The sequence below is a fragment of the Ambystoma mexicanum genome, chromosome 4p (assembly GCF_040938575.1).
Source record: "Ambystoma mexicanum isolate Mex_15411 chromosome 4p, UKY_AmexF1_1, whole genome shotgun sequence".
In the NCBI taxonomy this organism is placed as follows: domain Eukaryota; kingdom Metazoa; phylum Chordata; class Amphibia; order Caudata; family Ambystomatidae; genus Ambystoma; species Ambystoma mexicanum.
This window is the reverse complement of record NC_090927.1, coordinates 1269437953-1269450696: the sequence shown is the minus strand read 5'-3', so window position 1 is coordinate 1269450696 and position 12744 is coordinate 1269437953. Positions and strand designations below refer to the sequence as shown.

Here is a 12744-nt window from a genome sequence, read left to right as displayed (position 1 = left end):
TACCATGTTATTACATCAGGTTTTAGACATGTTATCCTAACCAAAGTAGAACTAACAAAACCTATTGTTCCTCTAAGATGAAGACCTTGGATGGGTCTAACACAGCCAGGCTAAAGGGTGACCAAAAATAATGGATCGGCATTCACTGAAATAAATCCAAACAAAGATTTTTAGGGGACCTAACAGCACCGCAGGGTGTGAGGGTCCCAGGACGTTTTAGGCTTTCAGTGGATCACAGCCTTCTTCATGGAGCCAAGGTAAGGTTTCCCCTGTAGAGAATGAAGGGGAACTAAGATTACTACACGTAGTGTGTAAGGGATAATGTGAGAGCGCAGTGGTTAAAAATCCTAGTACATAAATATGTCACTACTTAAAGCAAAGGACACAAAAAAATTATTAAAAGCTCTAGTTTTCTCGTATTGATGGTCAAGAACTCACCTTGTACTGGACTGGGTCCTGGGTTGTAGCCCTTGGTGCTTGGAATCAGGTGAATCAAACATTGAGACCGGTACACAAAAGAATTGGTGAACACCGGTCCAGAATCTGTTGTAAAACACTCATGGCACCACTGGTACCGCACTTCCTTGAATTTCGGCATGGCCCAGACAATTTTACTTGGTGGGTTGCAGACAAAGTACACAACACCAGCAACATCACTAACTCCCTTAATTTCAAAGAGTCATGGTGGATGTATAAACTCCAGTCCACTACTATAGGTCTTAATGAGGCACAACCTCAGGGCCATTTCTAATGAGCACCCTCCCACTGGCTGCTCCTGCCTTTTGTGCCCCGTCGCCCACCTTGTGTGCCCCGTCGCCCATCTTTTGACAGTAGGCACCTCTGTATAGTTCACTCTGTACAATGTATTTATCATATGTTTTTACAATTCACGTTTGGGGTCTAGCACTCCTAGTGCAGTTATTAGGGAATTCCATCGCACCCCACACAGGGCTTCAGGACGCAACCACTAACCGCAGCGTTGCCCTCTTGCTCTTGATTCCATCACATCGGCATAATTGTGCTGCTCACAACTCTCCAGGGTCTCTTCCTCAGTGCTGCACGGCCACCCAGCGGTGCCTACAGCACGTCTTTTTTTGTCTGCTGTATTTCGTGCCGCCATTAACTGAAGGTGAGTCCCGTGCACCCGTGGATCCAGCATTAGGTTGCCATGACTCCGCTTCGTATGCGCATGCGCCACGGTGTAGTATTCTTCTCTCTGCATCTGTGCATGCACATCCTGGGGACACAGCTTCATTCTGAGTTCCACCGAGATCCTTATTCCACGTATCCACAGCGGCTCGTGAACAGCAGGTACTCCACTCATTTTGGGCAGCCTGCCAGTGCACGGGATTCGATCTTCTGTACCTTGCCTTTACTGTGGATACTTTCTTACCATTTTGCCGCATCTTTCTCTGGCTCTCACAGACTTGTGCAGCTCGCTCCACCGCCGTGTGCTAGGCTTCTCCAGCACATATTTCGAGTTTGCCTACCTCCAGGAACATACAGATGTCCTTTTTGGATTTTTTCATCACAAGTTCAAGGTACATCCAGCCTTGTGCACACTTTTCACGCAATCATTAATTGTATGTTCAGGTCTTCCTCTGTGGTAGTATGATAGGGGACATTCACTTATCAGAGCCTCTCTCTGCCCTTCCTCTTTTTACCAGCTCTTTGCTGTGAGGTGTACTTACCACCCACTATCCCAGATGAGGGATTCACCTGACTCCAAGCATCCTTAGCCTCCTGGCTACAACCCAGGACACAGTCCGGTGCAAGGTCAGTTCTTGACCATCAATACGAGAAAACTAGAGCTTTTCATTAATTTGTTGTGTCCTTTGCTTTCAGTAGTGACATATTTATGTGCTAGGTTTTTTAACCACTGCGCTCTCACATTATCCCTTACACACTACGTGTAGTAATCTTAGTTCCCCTTCATTCTCTACAGTGCACATCACATCCTGCGGTGCTGTTAGGTCCCCTAAAAATCTTTGTTTGGATTTATTTCAGTGACGTTGATCCATTATTTTTGGTCACCCTTTAGCCTGGCTATGTTAGACCCATCCAAGCTCTTCATCTTAGAGGAACAATAGGTTTTGTTAGTTCTACTTTGGTTAGGATAACATGTCTAAAACCTGATGTAATAACATGGTAAATAAGGAGGAGAACAGAAAGTATTAGAATTGTATATGTGTCTCTCTCTATTACTGTTACCATGCATATTCATGTATCAATTTGTTTTGGTTTATGCTCACCACACAATTTTTATGTTGGTGTGTTATTTGTGTGGGTTGATTGCACCTTTGCATTTTGAACTCATTATCTCTTTATAAAATAGTCAAGTGGATGAGGACAGTAACTTAAATAAAGCTGTACCTCTTCTTACAAACAAGCTAGCGCATGTGTATTATTATTTTCCTTTTTTTATGTACACCTACCCTAGGATATGCATAAATAATACCACTGAAGGGTAATTAATCCACTACAGATTTGATTTGCATTGAATAAGTCACAATTAGCTCTGACTCCCACAGCCAGGACACCCCTCCTCCATTTGTATACAGGTATTGGCAGCTGGACTGGAGTGGAGCTGGGGATGACTACTACTGTCCCAGTCCCCAATGCTTCAAGGAACAAAAAAAGGCTCAATTGCCACCGGCCGGCTCTGCTGATTCCTGTCCTGTGCCACTGCCGGTCTGTGCGGACCAGCCAGGGTGTTTCTAAGACTCACTGATTCTACGCACCCCTGGCGGGCTGGCATGCACAGACACTCACGCACACATTAACAAAATGGGTGACCTCACCGAGTGACACCCAGCGTTGCAATAAAAAAAAAGAAATCAGCTGGTGTGCCGCTTGGAGCATGATTACATACTGGGCGGCGCAGCAGCAGTTTTAAATTAATTAGGAAGCTACAAGCAAGTTAGTGCAATTTACTTAACTAAGCATATGTTGTTTGTTGTGCATGCAAAAGACAGGTCGGGCCCTCCAGGCCAGTTGACTAACTTGTCAAAAGCTACTGTCTTGGAGGACTCAACCAGCTGCAGCATCCATGGGACCGGGCCCCGATGGCAAAGGCAATCAGCAGGTATGCTGCATATTGCTGGTGCCGGCCCAACAACAATGAGCATTTGGGCCTGTGCGGTGCCAGTGTGCGTAGAGCAGTAGCACTGCAGCAGCACTTATGTGAGAGGGTGAGATCAGTGCCAGTGATCTGCTAAAAAGAAAGCCAAAGAAATGAGGCTTCCTGGTGGTCGCACAGCACACCAAGGCCTCTGCAGCCAGTTGCAGAGGCCCTGCTGCGGTGTGCAGTCGCCGGACCTCATCGTTGTTGGCATATTTTTTAAGAAGAGCTGACTGTCACTGTCGCTCCGGAGCACTGGGAGCCGTTAGATCTCTCCCAAAAATAAAATGGCAACAACAAGGCATGGCCGGCCCCGACCATGACCAAGGAAGGACTCTAACAGCCTGATTCTTGGAATTATTTGCGTGAAAAACGCAGATTTGCGCACCTTTCTGCCCGAAAATTCCTATACTTCAAACAGGGATTTTCGGGCAGAAAGGCGCACAAATCTGTGTTTTTCATGCAAATAATTCCATGAATCAGGCTGTGCAACTCAGTTGCAGTCTGCACTCAGATTCAAACGAGTGCCGGTACCAAAAAAAATTGCCGGTGATGGCCACCGGCAAACACCGGCACAAATTAAGCACTGAAACAACTGCCATCTTCTATAGCTTAGATAGCAGTAGCTAGTCTTCCTTCTGTGATAATACAGAAGACTACAGTCTGCTGTGAGATGGGAATTTTTTGTCTGTACTTTTTAAGCATTTTACTGCTGAACGAATACCTACCTTTTCCAAAAGCTTCCCCGCCAAAAATAGCCCTGCACTGCAGAGGTTTTATTTCCCGAAGCAATTAGAAAATAATGTAAACTGACACATTAACCTGCAGGATGGCTTCCCTTCACCACAGTATATTCAATATATAAATACCTAAACACGTGTCTTTATCAACTTTAAATTTTAATCACCCAAACGTTTGGGTGAGACCAACAAATCAAAAGCTTCTCACAATTCACGTGGTTTGGACTTCAGCTAAATTATTTTGCCCAGGCCCACTCCCAGAGGTAAGGAAAAGTTTTCATACATAGAAAACAGATTAAATAAATCACATGAAATGGATGCATTTTAAACATCTTACGTATGGAAAAAAAAATGAAAATGCGAATTGTCATTTATTTCCATTTAGCACCTAGCTGTACAGTCCATGCTCATGGAAATGGAGAAGTTTTATTTTTGTTTTCACATTATTTTCATTGGTTACTTGTACGTTTGTTAATTCGTTATTTCGATGGGTGTCATAAAAGCACAATATAAAAATAGCCATTATATGCACAGCGATAGTCAACAGGCCTGATTTATAAAGCGTTTTTCAATGGGATTGCGCCATTCTAAAACGCTTCTGTGAATCAGGTCTAACGTTTCTAATGACACTTTGCAGCATTTATGTGACACACAAGACACTTTCAGAAAGTATCATTTAAATGTTGCCATTGGAAGGCAATTTATTGTGAGATATATAAAAATAACCTAGTATACAGAAGTGATGCTCAGTGGATATATTCTAACCACACACATGCAATTGCTAAAGTTTAGGAATCTTTCGTTAGTCATCCTACCTCTCCAGGTGTGTTTCCTGTATGCCAGAGGGCATTTCGTAAGTGCTCGCCGCTGCCTGTTGTGGAGTTCACCACTTTGAGAGACACACCGGAATAACCATAGGCCTTGGATGGCTTATCCTCCCAGTATGTTTGTGTGACCTGTTTCCACATCAGAACATAGAAGCGGCTGCTGGATTGGTAGCCGAACACAAACCCTGCATAATCGTCATCGCGGTCTGTGTTTACATAGAATGTGCCACTGAAGTCCACAGCACTGAACTCATCAAAACCTGCACAAAACATGTACACAAAACGGTTAGAACAGCACTCCTGTATGATGGAAATCAGGAGTAATTTGAAGGTGTACTTAATCATAGGGGTTCATTGAAATATGTGAACCCTTAGAACGCCCATTGTGCGCTCTAATGCATCAATTTGAGGGCTATACAAACTGGTATTAAAAACAAACAAAATCCTTCATAGTGATGGAAATGGAGAAAAAACACATTAACACTGCTAGATTTGATCCAAGGCAAACACCAACGTGTCAGGGCCATTAATAGTGTGTCAAGGGTACTTATAGCTGTGTAGACCAAGACCTCAGGCCATAAAGAATGTCCTGGACCCTTAAACCACATTAAAGGCCTTTAACTCCGTCTACAGGTCCATTAATGTGCGGCCCTTGGACCATGTCTATAAAGCTTATTTAACACATTGATTCCATTATAGACATTCCCTCAGCCAGTCAGAATGTTTGGAATGCAGTTTATAATCTGTGCTACAGACCTTGTTTTAAAAATTCAGCACATAAACAATTGTCTTAAGCTATATAAAGGCAGAGAGGAGCATCTGCAGTTTGCTTCCCTAAACTAACAAATAACAATGAAACACATGGGCAAAGTGTATTGATGCTAGTTCCATGTTCATCAAATTAACATTACATGTTGCTTATGGGCACTCATAAGTTCCCCACAATCAGTGGTCGAAGGGTACGATAAAATGTAGTAGAACTATGTTCCCTGGTGGCCTGCCCCCGCCCCCCACAAACGCCATCACCACACCCCCTCCCACACGCAATCCAAACACCCAAACACACCCGCTGTTCAAGGGAATGTTTTTATTTACAGTAGGGAAGCCCCGCCCACTTCAAACACTGCCCACAATGAAACCCTTTTGTTTTTAGTTTCACAACTCCATTTGTTTAAAGCCTTATAGAGCTTGGAGGTACCATTATTTCTTTGGATAATGACACTTCCCCAAATTAAAGCTCTCAGCTTCACCTCAGAAAATAACATGGGGGAGGGGTTATTATTCCATGAAAATAGCAACTCTCTTGGTCCTTAAGGCTTCGTTAATACAGCACAAAAAGTGGGAAGAACCTGTCATGAATCACTATGCACATTGTGATACTATTATCACTATTGCTCTTTCGTTTGTCTAAGACAGCACTATTGCTACTTTGTATGCTATCACGGAGAAGATATTTTTGTAGAGATAAGCAACAACTTTGAGGACTTTTTTCCTCTTCGTTTTTAGGTACCAACATATCTGGTTTCCAAGTTTTTATAATTTTGACATTTTTTGTTAATGTACTTTCTACTATATGAACATTTACCATTCCATCAGGGCCATGGTTCATGCGATAACATGCAAAAAGATTCCTGAAAAATGTAATACAATTTTCAATCATTCAATCATGTGCAGCAATGGTCCGTTTGAGCAGCATTCAAAAATCGTTCCTTTATCCCTAAGAAAAGTGTGAACTGAGAGTGGATTTAAGTTTAAAGTCACAATCACTGACTGCAGGGATGACATTTCACTAACATGCCAAGTGTAGCGGAAGTGACATCACACAACCCTTGACCTCTGATGACATCACAGGAAGTGATGTCATTTGACCCCACCCAAAGTGACATCATGGGAAGCCATAAAAACACAAATTTTCACCCATTGACAAAACAGGAAATGGCATCACATAGCATTGTTCCTAAGTATACAACGAAAAATACGGTTACGCTATCACTGTAACGTGATATACATTTCAAACAAGAACGGATCACCATATGTATCATAAATATCAGCGTGTATAGACCCGTATTAACAAATTACTGGAATGCAAGTAGACATCCAAGGCCAAATGATAATGATGTGTTATTATATAGCACTTCTGCATAAGTACTTTTTATAGAACAAATATACATACATGTCACCCAACCTGTATTGGTACTCATTTATCAGAAGAATGAAAGGCTGTGTTGGCCTTGCCGGCATTCCAACCTGCAACCAGCCGATCAGACACACATTGCAGCAGCGAGCGTTCAACCCACTGAGCTATCTTATTGGCTATAGCTATTTTACCTGCTATAGTAAAATTAGCAATTACATGTCTGAATATTCTCAAAGTCAGAAAGCAAATTACACTCTGTACTGGATACCATTGGACTGGTAACTGAGATTTAACAGAAGGCCAGTTCATCTGAAGTTCTGGTGCAAAGTTGGCCACATGTAACTTTTTAGGCTTCAGAGGTTAGCAAAATACATACTATTGGGAGTGTTCATAACAGTGTGTTAAAGAATTTGGAGTAGCGCAGGGAAAGCAGCTCACTCACATGGCATCCCGTACCCTGGGAAATTGTTACCTCATAAATGCAAACACATCCTGAACAGCATGCTATGGAGATAGGAAAGATTACCACATTTCAACCAAGCATTAATTGTGCCACAAGGATTTTGTCAAGTGACCGAGGACACTGAGATGGAATGTCTTGTGATGATTAACGGCAGAAAAAAACACGCTATAACTGCAACTTGTGAAAAGCAAAATACATAATCCGAAATTAATGCTTATTCTACTCTAAGAGCTTTTTGGAAGTTTTTGTTTGCATTGCGAATTTTAGGTGTTTCAGAACAGAATAAATCGGCGACTCACTCCCTGAATTGTGCCTGAAATATACCCTTAATGAGTCTAGCAATTATTGTATAGAATTCCAGAAACACAAATGATTTGTTATTCCTATTCTTTCTTATTTATGGCCAGTTCTCAAAGTTTTACACTAGTGGAAATCCTTGTTTTTTTTTAAGAGGCTTGAACAAGAAAGCCAGCCACTCCAGAAACAAAGAGCCACATGGTGCTGGCCACAGCCCAGAAGCGTCAATTTTTTTGGTAAAAAAAATATATATTTTTTTACGGGTAGCAACAGAGACCACAGGGGTAGCAAGGGATACCTCAGTGGTCGCCGGTGTGACCCCTGGCGTCCCCCAAATGATGTCCCTGACTGACTGGGTTTCCTCTGAAAAGATCAATGAGGTTAATAAATGGGATGACTTTTGAGTTGGTATCACCAACTTAGGTTCCAAATTTCGTGAAGAGGATATTTTAATGACAGATTTTAATGATTCGATTAAATCCCATGGGACACAGAGTTAAGAATGGATACTAATAAGGCACAGCTCTTGTATTAAAGTGCAGCACCCATTAATGGTATGTTTTGCAAGGTGAAATCATGAATTAGTCTAACCAGAAGTCATTGGGCTTGATTCCCAGAAACGTTTTTTAATGGTGCAATCCCATTGGAAAAAGTTCTGTGAATCAGGCCCATTGTCTCATGATTCCTTATTAACGGCGTAATTTCTCCATCATTGACATGACATTGATTTAGCAAAACAATAACATTTAATTACTTGGAATCCTCCTATTTGCAGTACCTATGTTGCCGCTGAAAAAACTGCATTGTTAGAGCAATTTTGTGGGTGCAGCACTCATACAAAATAGACGTGCTGTCCATAAAAAGCCCGTACAATGTACCATAGTCGTCAAGAAACGCTGTTAGGAAAATGTTAGGTTCAACACAAAACCTATTTTTAGTGCCGCAGATGTTTTAAGGCACTTTTGCAATTGATGAAAATTGATCACGACCACAAAAGTGTCTTTTAAAAAAAACACCACCACCAGAAATAGATTGCAGTGTTCCAGTTGTGCTTCTATATAACCCAAAATAACAGAAACAGAATTGATGAGGGAATCCTTCCTTGGGCAAAACAAACATCCTCTGGTGTGTGACTGCAAATAGAGAAGACTGAGTATAACATCCCTACATGATCATTCAAAGAACACTTTACAGGCAGTGTGTGTATGGGCAGTGTGTGTATGTGCGTGTGAACACCCCATGTACTTCATAAGAGTAAACCACTTTCTCAGAAAATGTGAGAGATGTCATGTTGCTGCCGCACTCACATAGGATTTGATTTGAAATATGTCACCCCCTTGATCTTTCTACAAGCAGCCCTTTTCAATTACTCATTATTGCCTATGTACATTACCCTTTTACACTGCCCCTACTCTATACTCTGCCTCTACTCTACACTGCCTTTACTCTATACTTTGCTCTTCTAAACTGCCCTTTTTTACACATTCTACTATTTTAATATTGATATTGACTGCTACCCCCATGCACTTTCCCCTTTCCCTCTCCAATGCACTTGTGCGTTCTCAATGTCACTGGGCCTAGTAAGATCATTGTTTTGTTCTCCCCTGTCCCCCCTCCCTTGCCTCGTCGCCCTCTGAAACACTTGTGTCTGAGCGCAATACAAATAAAATATAAATATCACATAAACCTCCCTTTTTTACACAGTCTTACCATTCTACTATTTTGCTTGCTCTTTTCTGTTTTGTCACTACCATGTATTGTGTATCATATTTTTCATTTCTTGGCTGTTTGCCTTGAGATTTGTCATTCAGGAATATTACATTTAACACCATATCAAACATCTGTGTGTGAAAACATTTTAAGAATAACATGTATTAAGCAATGTAAAGAGAGTAATTCGAGATTGCAAGATGCATTCTTCTTGCAGTGTCATTTGGTGGATCATTCCCTTTCCTTTTTACTGCAGAACAATACTTACCAACAGCGATGCCGGGGTCAGAGTTTGCGGTCTGCACCAGCTCCTTGCCCTGATGGCGAATAACCCAATTTGGATCAATCTGAGCAGTGCCCTTCGGGTCCAGTGGAACCATCTGAAACTTCCTGAAGTCAGTTTCACTTATTGCATTGTTCTCAGGGCACACATCGATGATATCTGGAATGCTGTCATTATCAAAGTCATCCTTGCAGGCTTCACCTCTACCATCACCTATGAAAAAAAAGAAAAAACAAACACTCTGTCAGGAACTTACAGAAATGACTACAGGCACTGAACAGTGCTATGTGTGCATGATGTGAAACAAAGACAAGTTCATCAGTCTCTTTCAAATGTACATATCCCCAACATGCCGGGGGCAAGAATAGTATAACCATTATCTTTCTTTAGTTTTGCTTCTTGTGGTAGTTCTATTTTTGAAAACGGTTCCAGCTGTAACAAACCAGAGTAATATGCCTATTGCTGCTCAATGCAGAGAAGCACCACCACATCACAGCTTTGATGCACCGTAGGAAGCATCCACCACTACAGATTCCGCCTGATCCTTTGCATTGGAGGAATCTGTTAGGATCCACGAACATAATGACCACCATGTTTTCATGGTGGCTGCTATCACCTAACATAGTTTTGGATTCATGGAGCAGATGTGTGCATGGAAATCCAAGGACTACCCAAACTGGTGTGCCTACAACTGCTTTAGTTTGGGCAATCAGGAGAATGCATCAGAAAGGAACTTGGCTGAAGAAGCGAATGTAATCGAGGTGCATTCCGATGCATTCTAGGAGCCAACAAAATGAAGCCCTTAATTTGCAGGTCTCCCTTTGGCCCATAACATGTAATCTCTTTCCTTTCATTGTCGCAAAGGTATTTTGATGCAAGGGATGCTGCTCTCTAATCCTTGCAACTGCAAAGCCTTTACAGATCATTACCACCATTTCTGTGATCATTAGGTTTCCTTTGTTGGCAGTGAGTTTCCAACTTTAAGTCTTAGTTAATGACAACTGGACCCTGAGTAACACCCAGACTGGAATATGTATACCTTCTGCACTTGTACTCTTGACCAAAGTATGCATGTCTGAGGTAGCTCCCTGTAACATGAGGAACGGCTTTACCAGTATGTTAACCTGTACCTATCATGACCCAAAGCATGTATGTCTGATGTAGCTCCCCGCAACACGAGGAGAGGATTTTCCAGTATGTATTTATTGCATATTCTTGTATCAAGCACTTCATGTAACTAGTTCATAGATGCCTCAGGGTTGTGTGTGCTGTAAATAAATGCAAACAAATAAAAATAAATTGTGTATTGATCTTCCACATCACACTGTTATTTACCCTACATATTCACCTTTCAAATAAACAGCTATAAGTCAATGTGTAAGGAATCTCTGGAATTCTTTGAGTACTTAAGGCAAAGTGCTTGCACGCAGGGTGCGTAGCAAGCATTATGTTCTTAACCTATTGATTTATCCACAAAGGCCTCACTGTGCCCCTAAGCTGATCTCAATAATGAGATGCCAGACAATTGGTCTCTTGCCATGATATTTTAAAGTTTTTAAGTATGTGTCAGGAGAATGTGGCACAGCCAGTCATTTTGCGTAGCATTATGTTAGTGACTCGAACTTTGTTTGGTGTGGATCTTACTGCCCATCATATGTCATCTGTCTAGAAAGTTATATAAGAGAATGCATATTTAATGAAAAATATAAACATAGCGTTGACTGGGAATTGATGTGAGGAGAGTGCGCATCCACAAAACTAGTCCTTGTCTGGTGGCTGCTCGCACAGTGGCAGTCTGATCTGCAGTCAACGGCAGAGGATGAGCTTGTTGTGGAGTTGTCACTTGTCCACACATGAAGCTTTCAGTTCTAGCCAAGACTAAGAGGTACACATATTTTGTATGTGGTACTATAGCACTGTTGTGAGGACGACTGAAACGGCCATTGTCATCATTGTAACCTGTCATCCTTTCCCCTCAAATGTCTGTCTTGCTAGCCTCTGAAAGGGGTTCATAATTATCAGTCCTCCTGTGTCACATTGGGTTTTCCTGGGACCCACATCATGGTTTACCTAAGCTAAGACCTGTCATTTACTATTTGAGTACTGACTATATTACATTCACTGTCTCATCTAGGCAGATCACAAACATGAATACAAGGTTCCCCTCTCAGTTATGTACAGACCACTATTTTCCTTAAACCCTGATATGGGAGAAAAGGCATAATACAAATTACAAGTCAGGTTAGACATGTACTATAGGGTGAGAGGATTCTGAATTTTAGCTAGGGCTCCACATTTCAGCAGAGATGAAAACAAATCTCATCAGTGAGCACAGGATGTGAGATTAATGTGTGAGACTAAGTCTGAATCTGGTGTATGTCAGCATTATGGATACGTATAAATCGCATGTTAGCTAAAAGAGGAATTTCAATTTGATACTGCACAACATGATATTATAATTTTGCACCAAACCACATTTATGAAATGAGTTGAAATGAAGCATAAAAACTAACAATTACTAATTCCTATCCCCTAACATCTAAGTTATCCCCTATTAACATTCAGGGCAGATCAGTCCATGACTTTTGTGTACAAACTTTGGTGCAGATTGATAAACTGAACGTGAAGGCATCTGGGCTGTGCAAGGCTCATTTGAAATGCAGGAAAATAAATGTGAAAGAATTAGATTTGCAGTGAATACATGACAAGAGTTTGATGTGAGACAAACTGCTCAAACTAGCTCCATTGTTCATTTGCTAGAACAGGAAAGAACTGCACAGAGAAATGTCACACTGTCATCCGTTGCTCCATTCTAAGCAGCCTGGCTGATCATGTGTTTCTAAAAAATTCTTTGTGAATCAGCTTGCCAAAGGGAGGTGGTTCTGATGGACACATGACATCACTTTTGGAGGAGGTATTTAATTAAAGTTTATGTAGGCCAGATATACATTATGGGTGGTCTTAGACAGAAGGTTTAAATAGCATTGCAGCCGGTAGGCTGTCTCGCTCTTTCTTGGGCTGGTGCACCGTCTCTTGCTCTGGGATCTGGAGGAGACACTGTCCCTTCTAATGTGCAGCATTCACTGACAGGCAAGACTGGGCAAACGACTTTGTGGACTCCTTCGAGGCTCAGAGGGGAGTGAAGCAGATAAAGGAACTTCCCATG

General features: G+C 41.8%; 1 protein-coding gene across 2 annotated transcripts in view; it reads right to left on the bottom strand.

The window, feature by feature from the left end:
* THBS2 (thrombospondin 2) overlaps window positions 1–12744 on the bottom strand; it is a 389899-nt gene that overhangs the window by 47135 nt on the left and 330020 nt on the right. For both annotated transcript variants that reach the window (XM_069606958.1, XM_069606957.1), the window contains exons 18-19: window positions 9564–9791; window positions 4677–4948 (exon numbers count right to left, since the gene is read on the bottom strand). In XM_069606958.1, the coding sequence (XP_069463059.1) occupies window positions 4677–4948; window positions 9564–9791 (500 nt within the window). The remainder of the gene's footprint in view (window positions 1–4676; window positions 4949–9563; window positions 9792–12744) is intronic.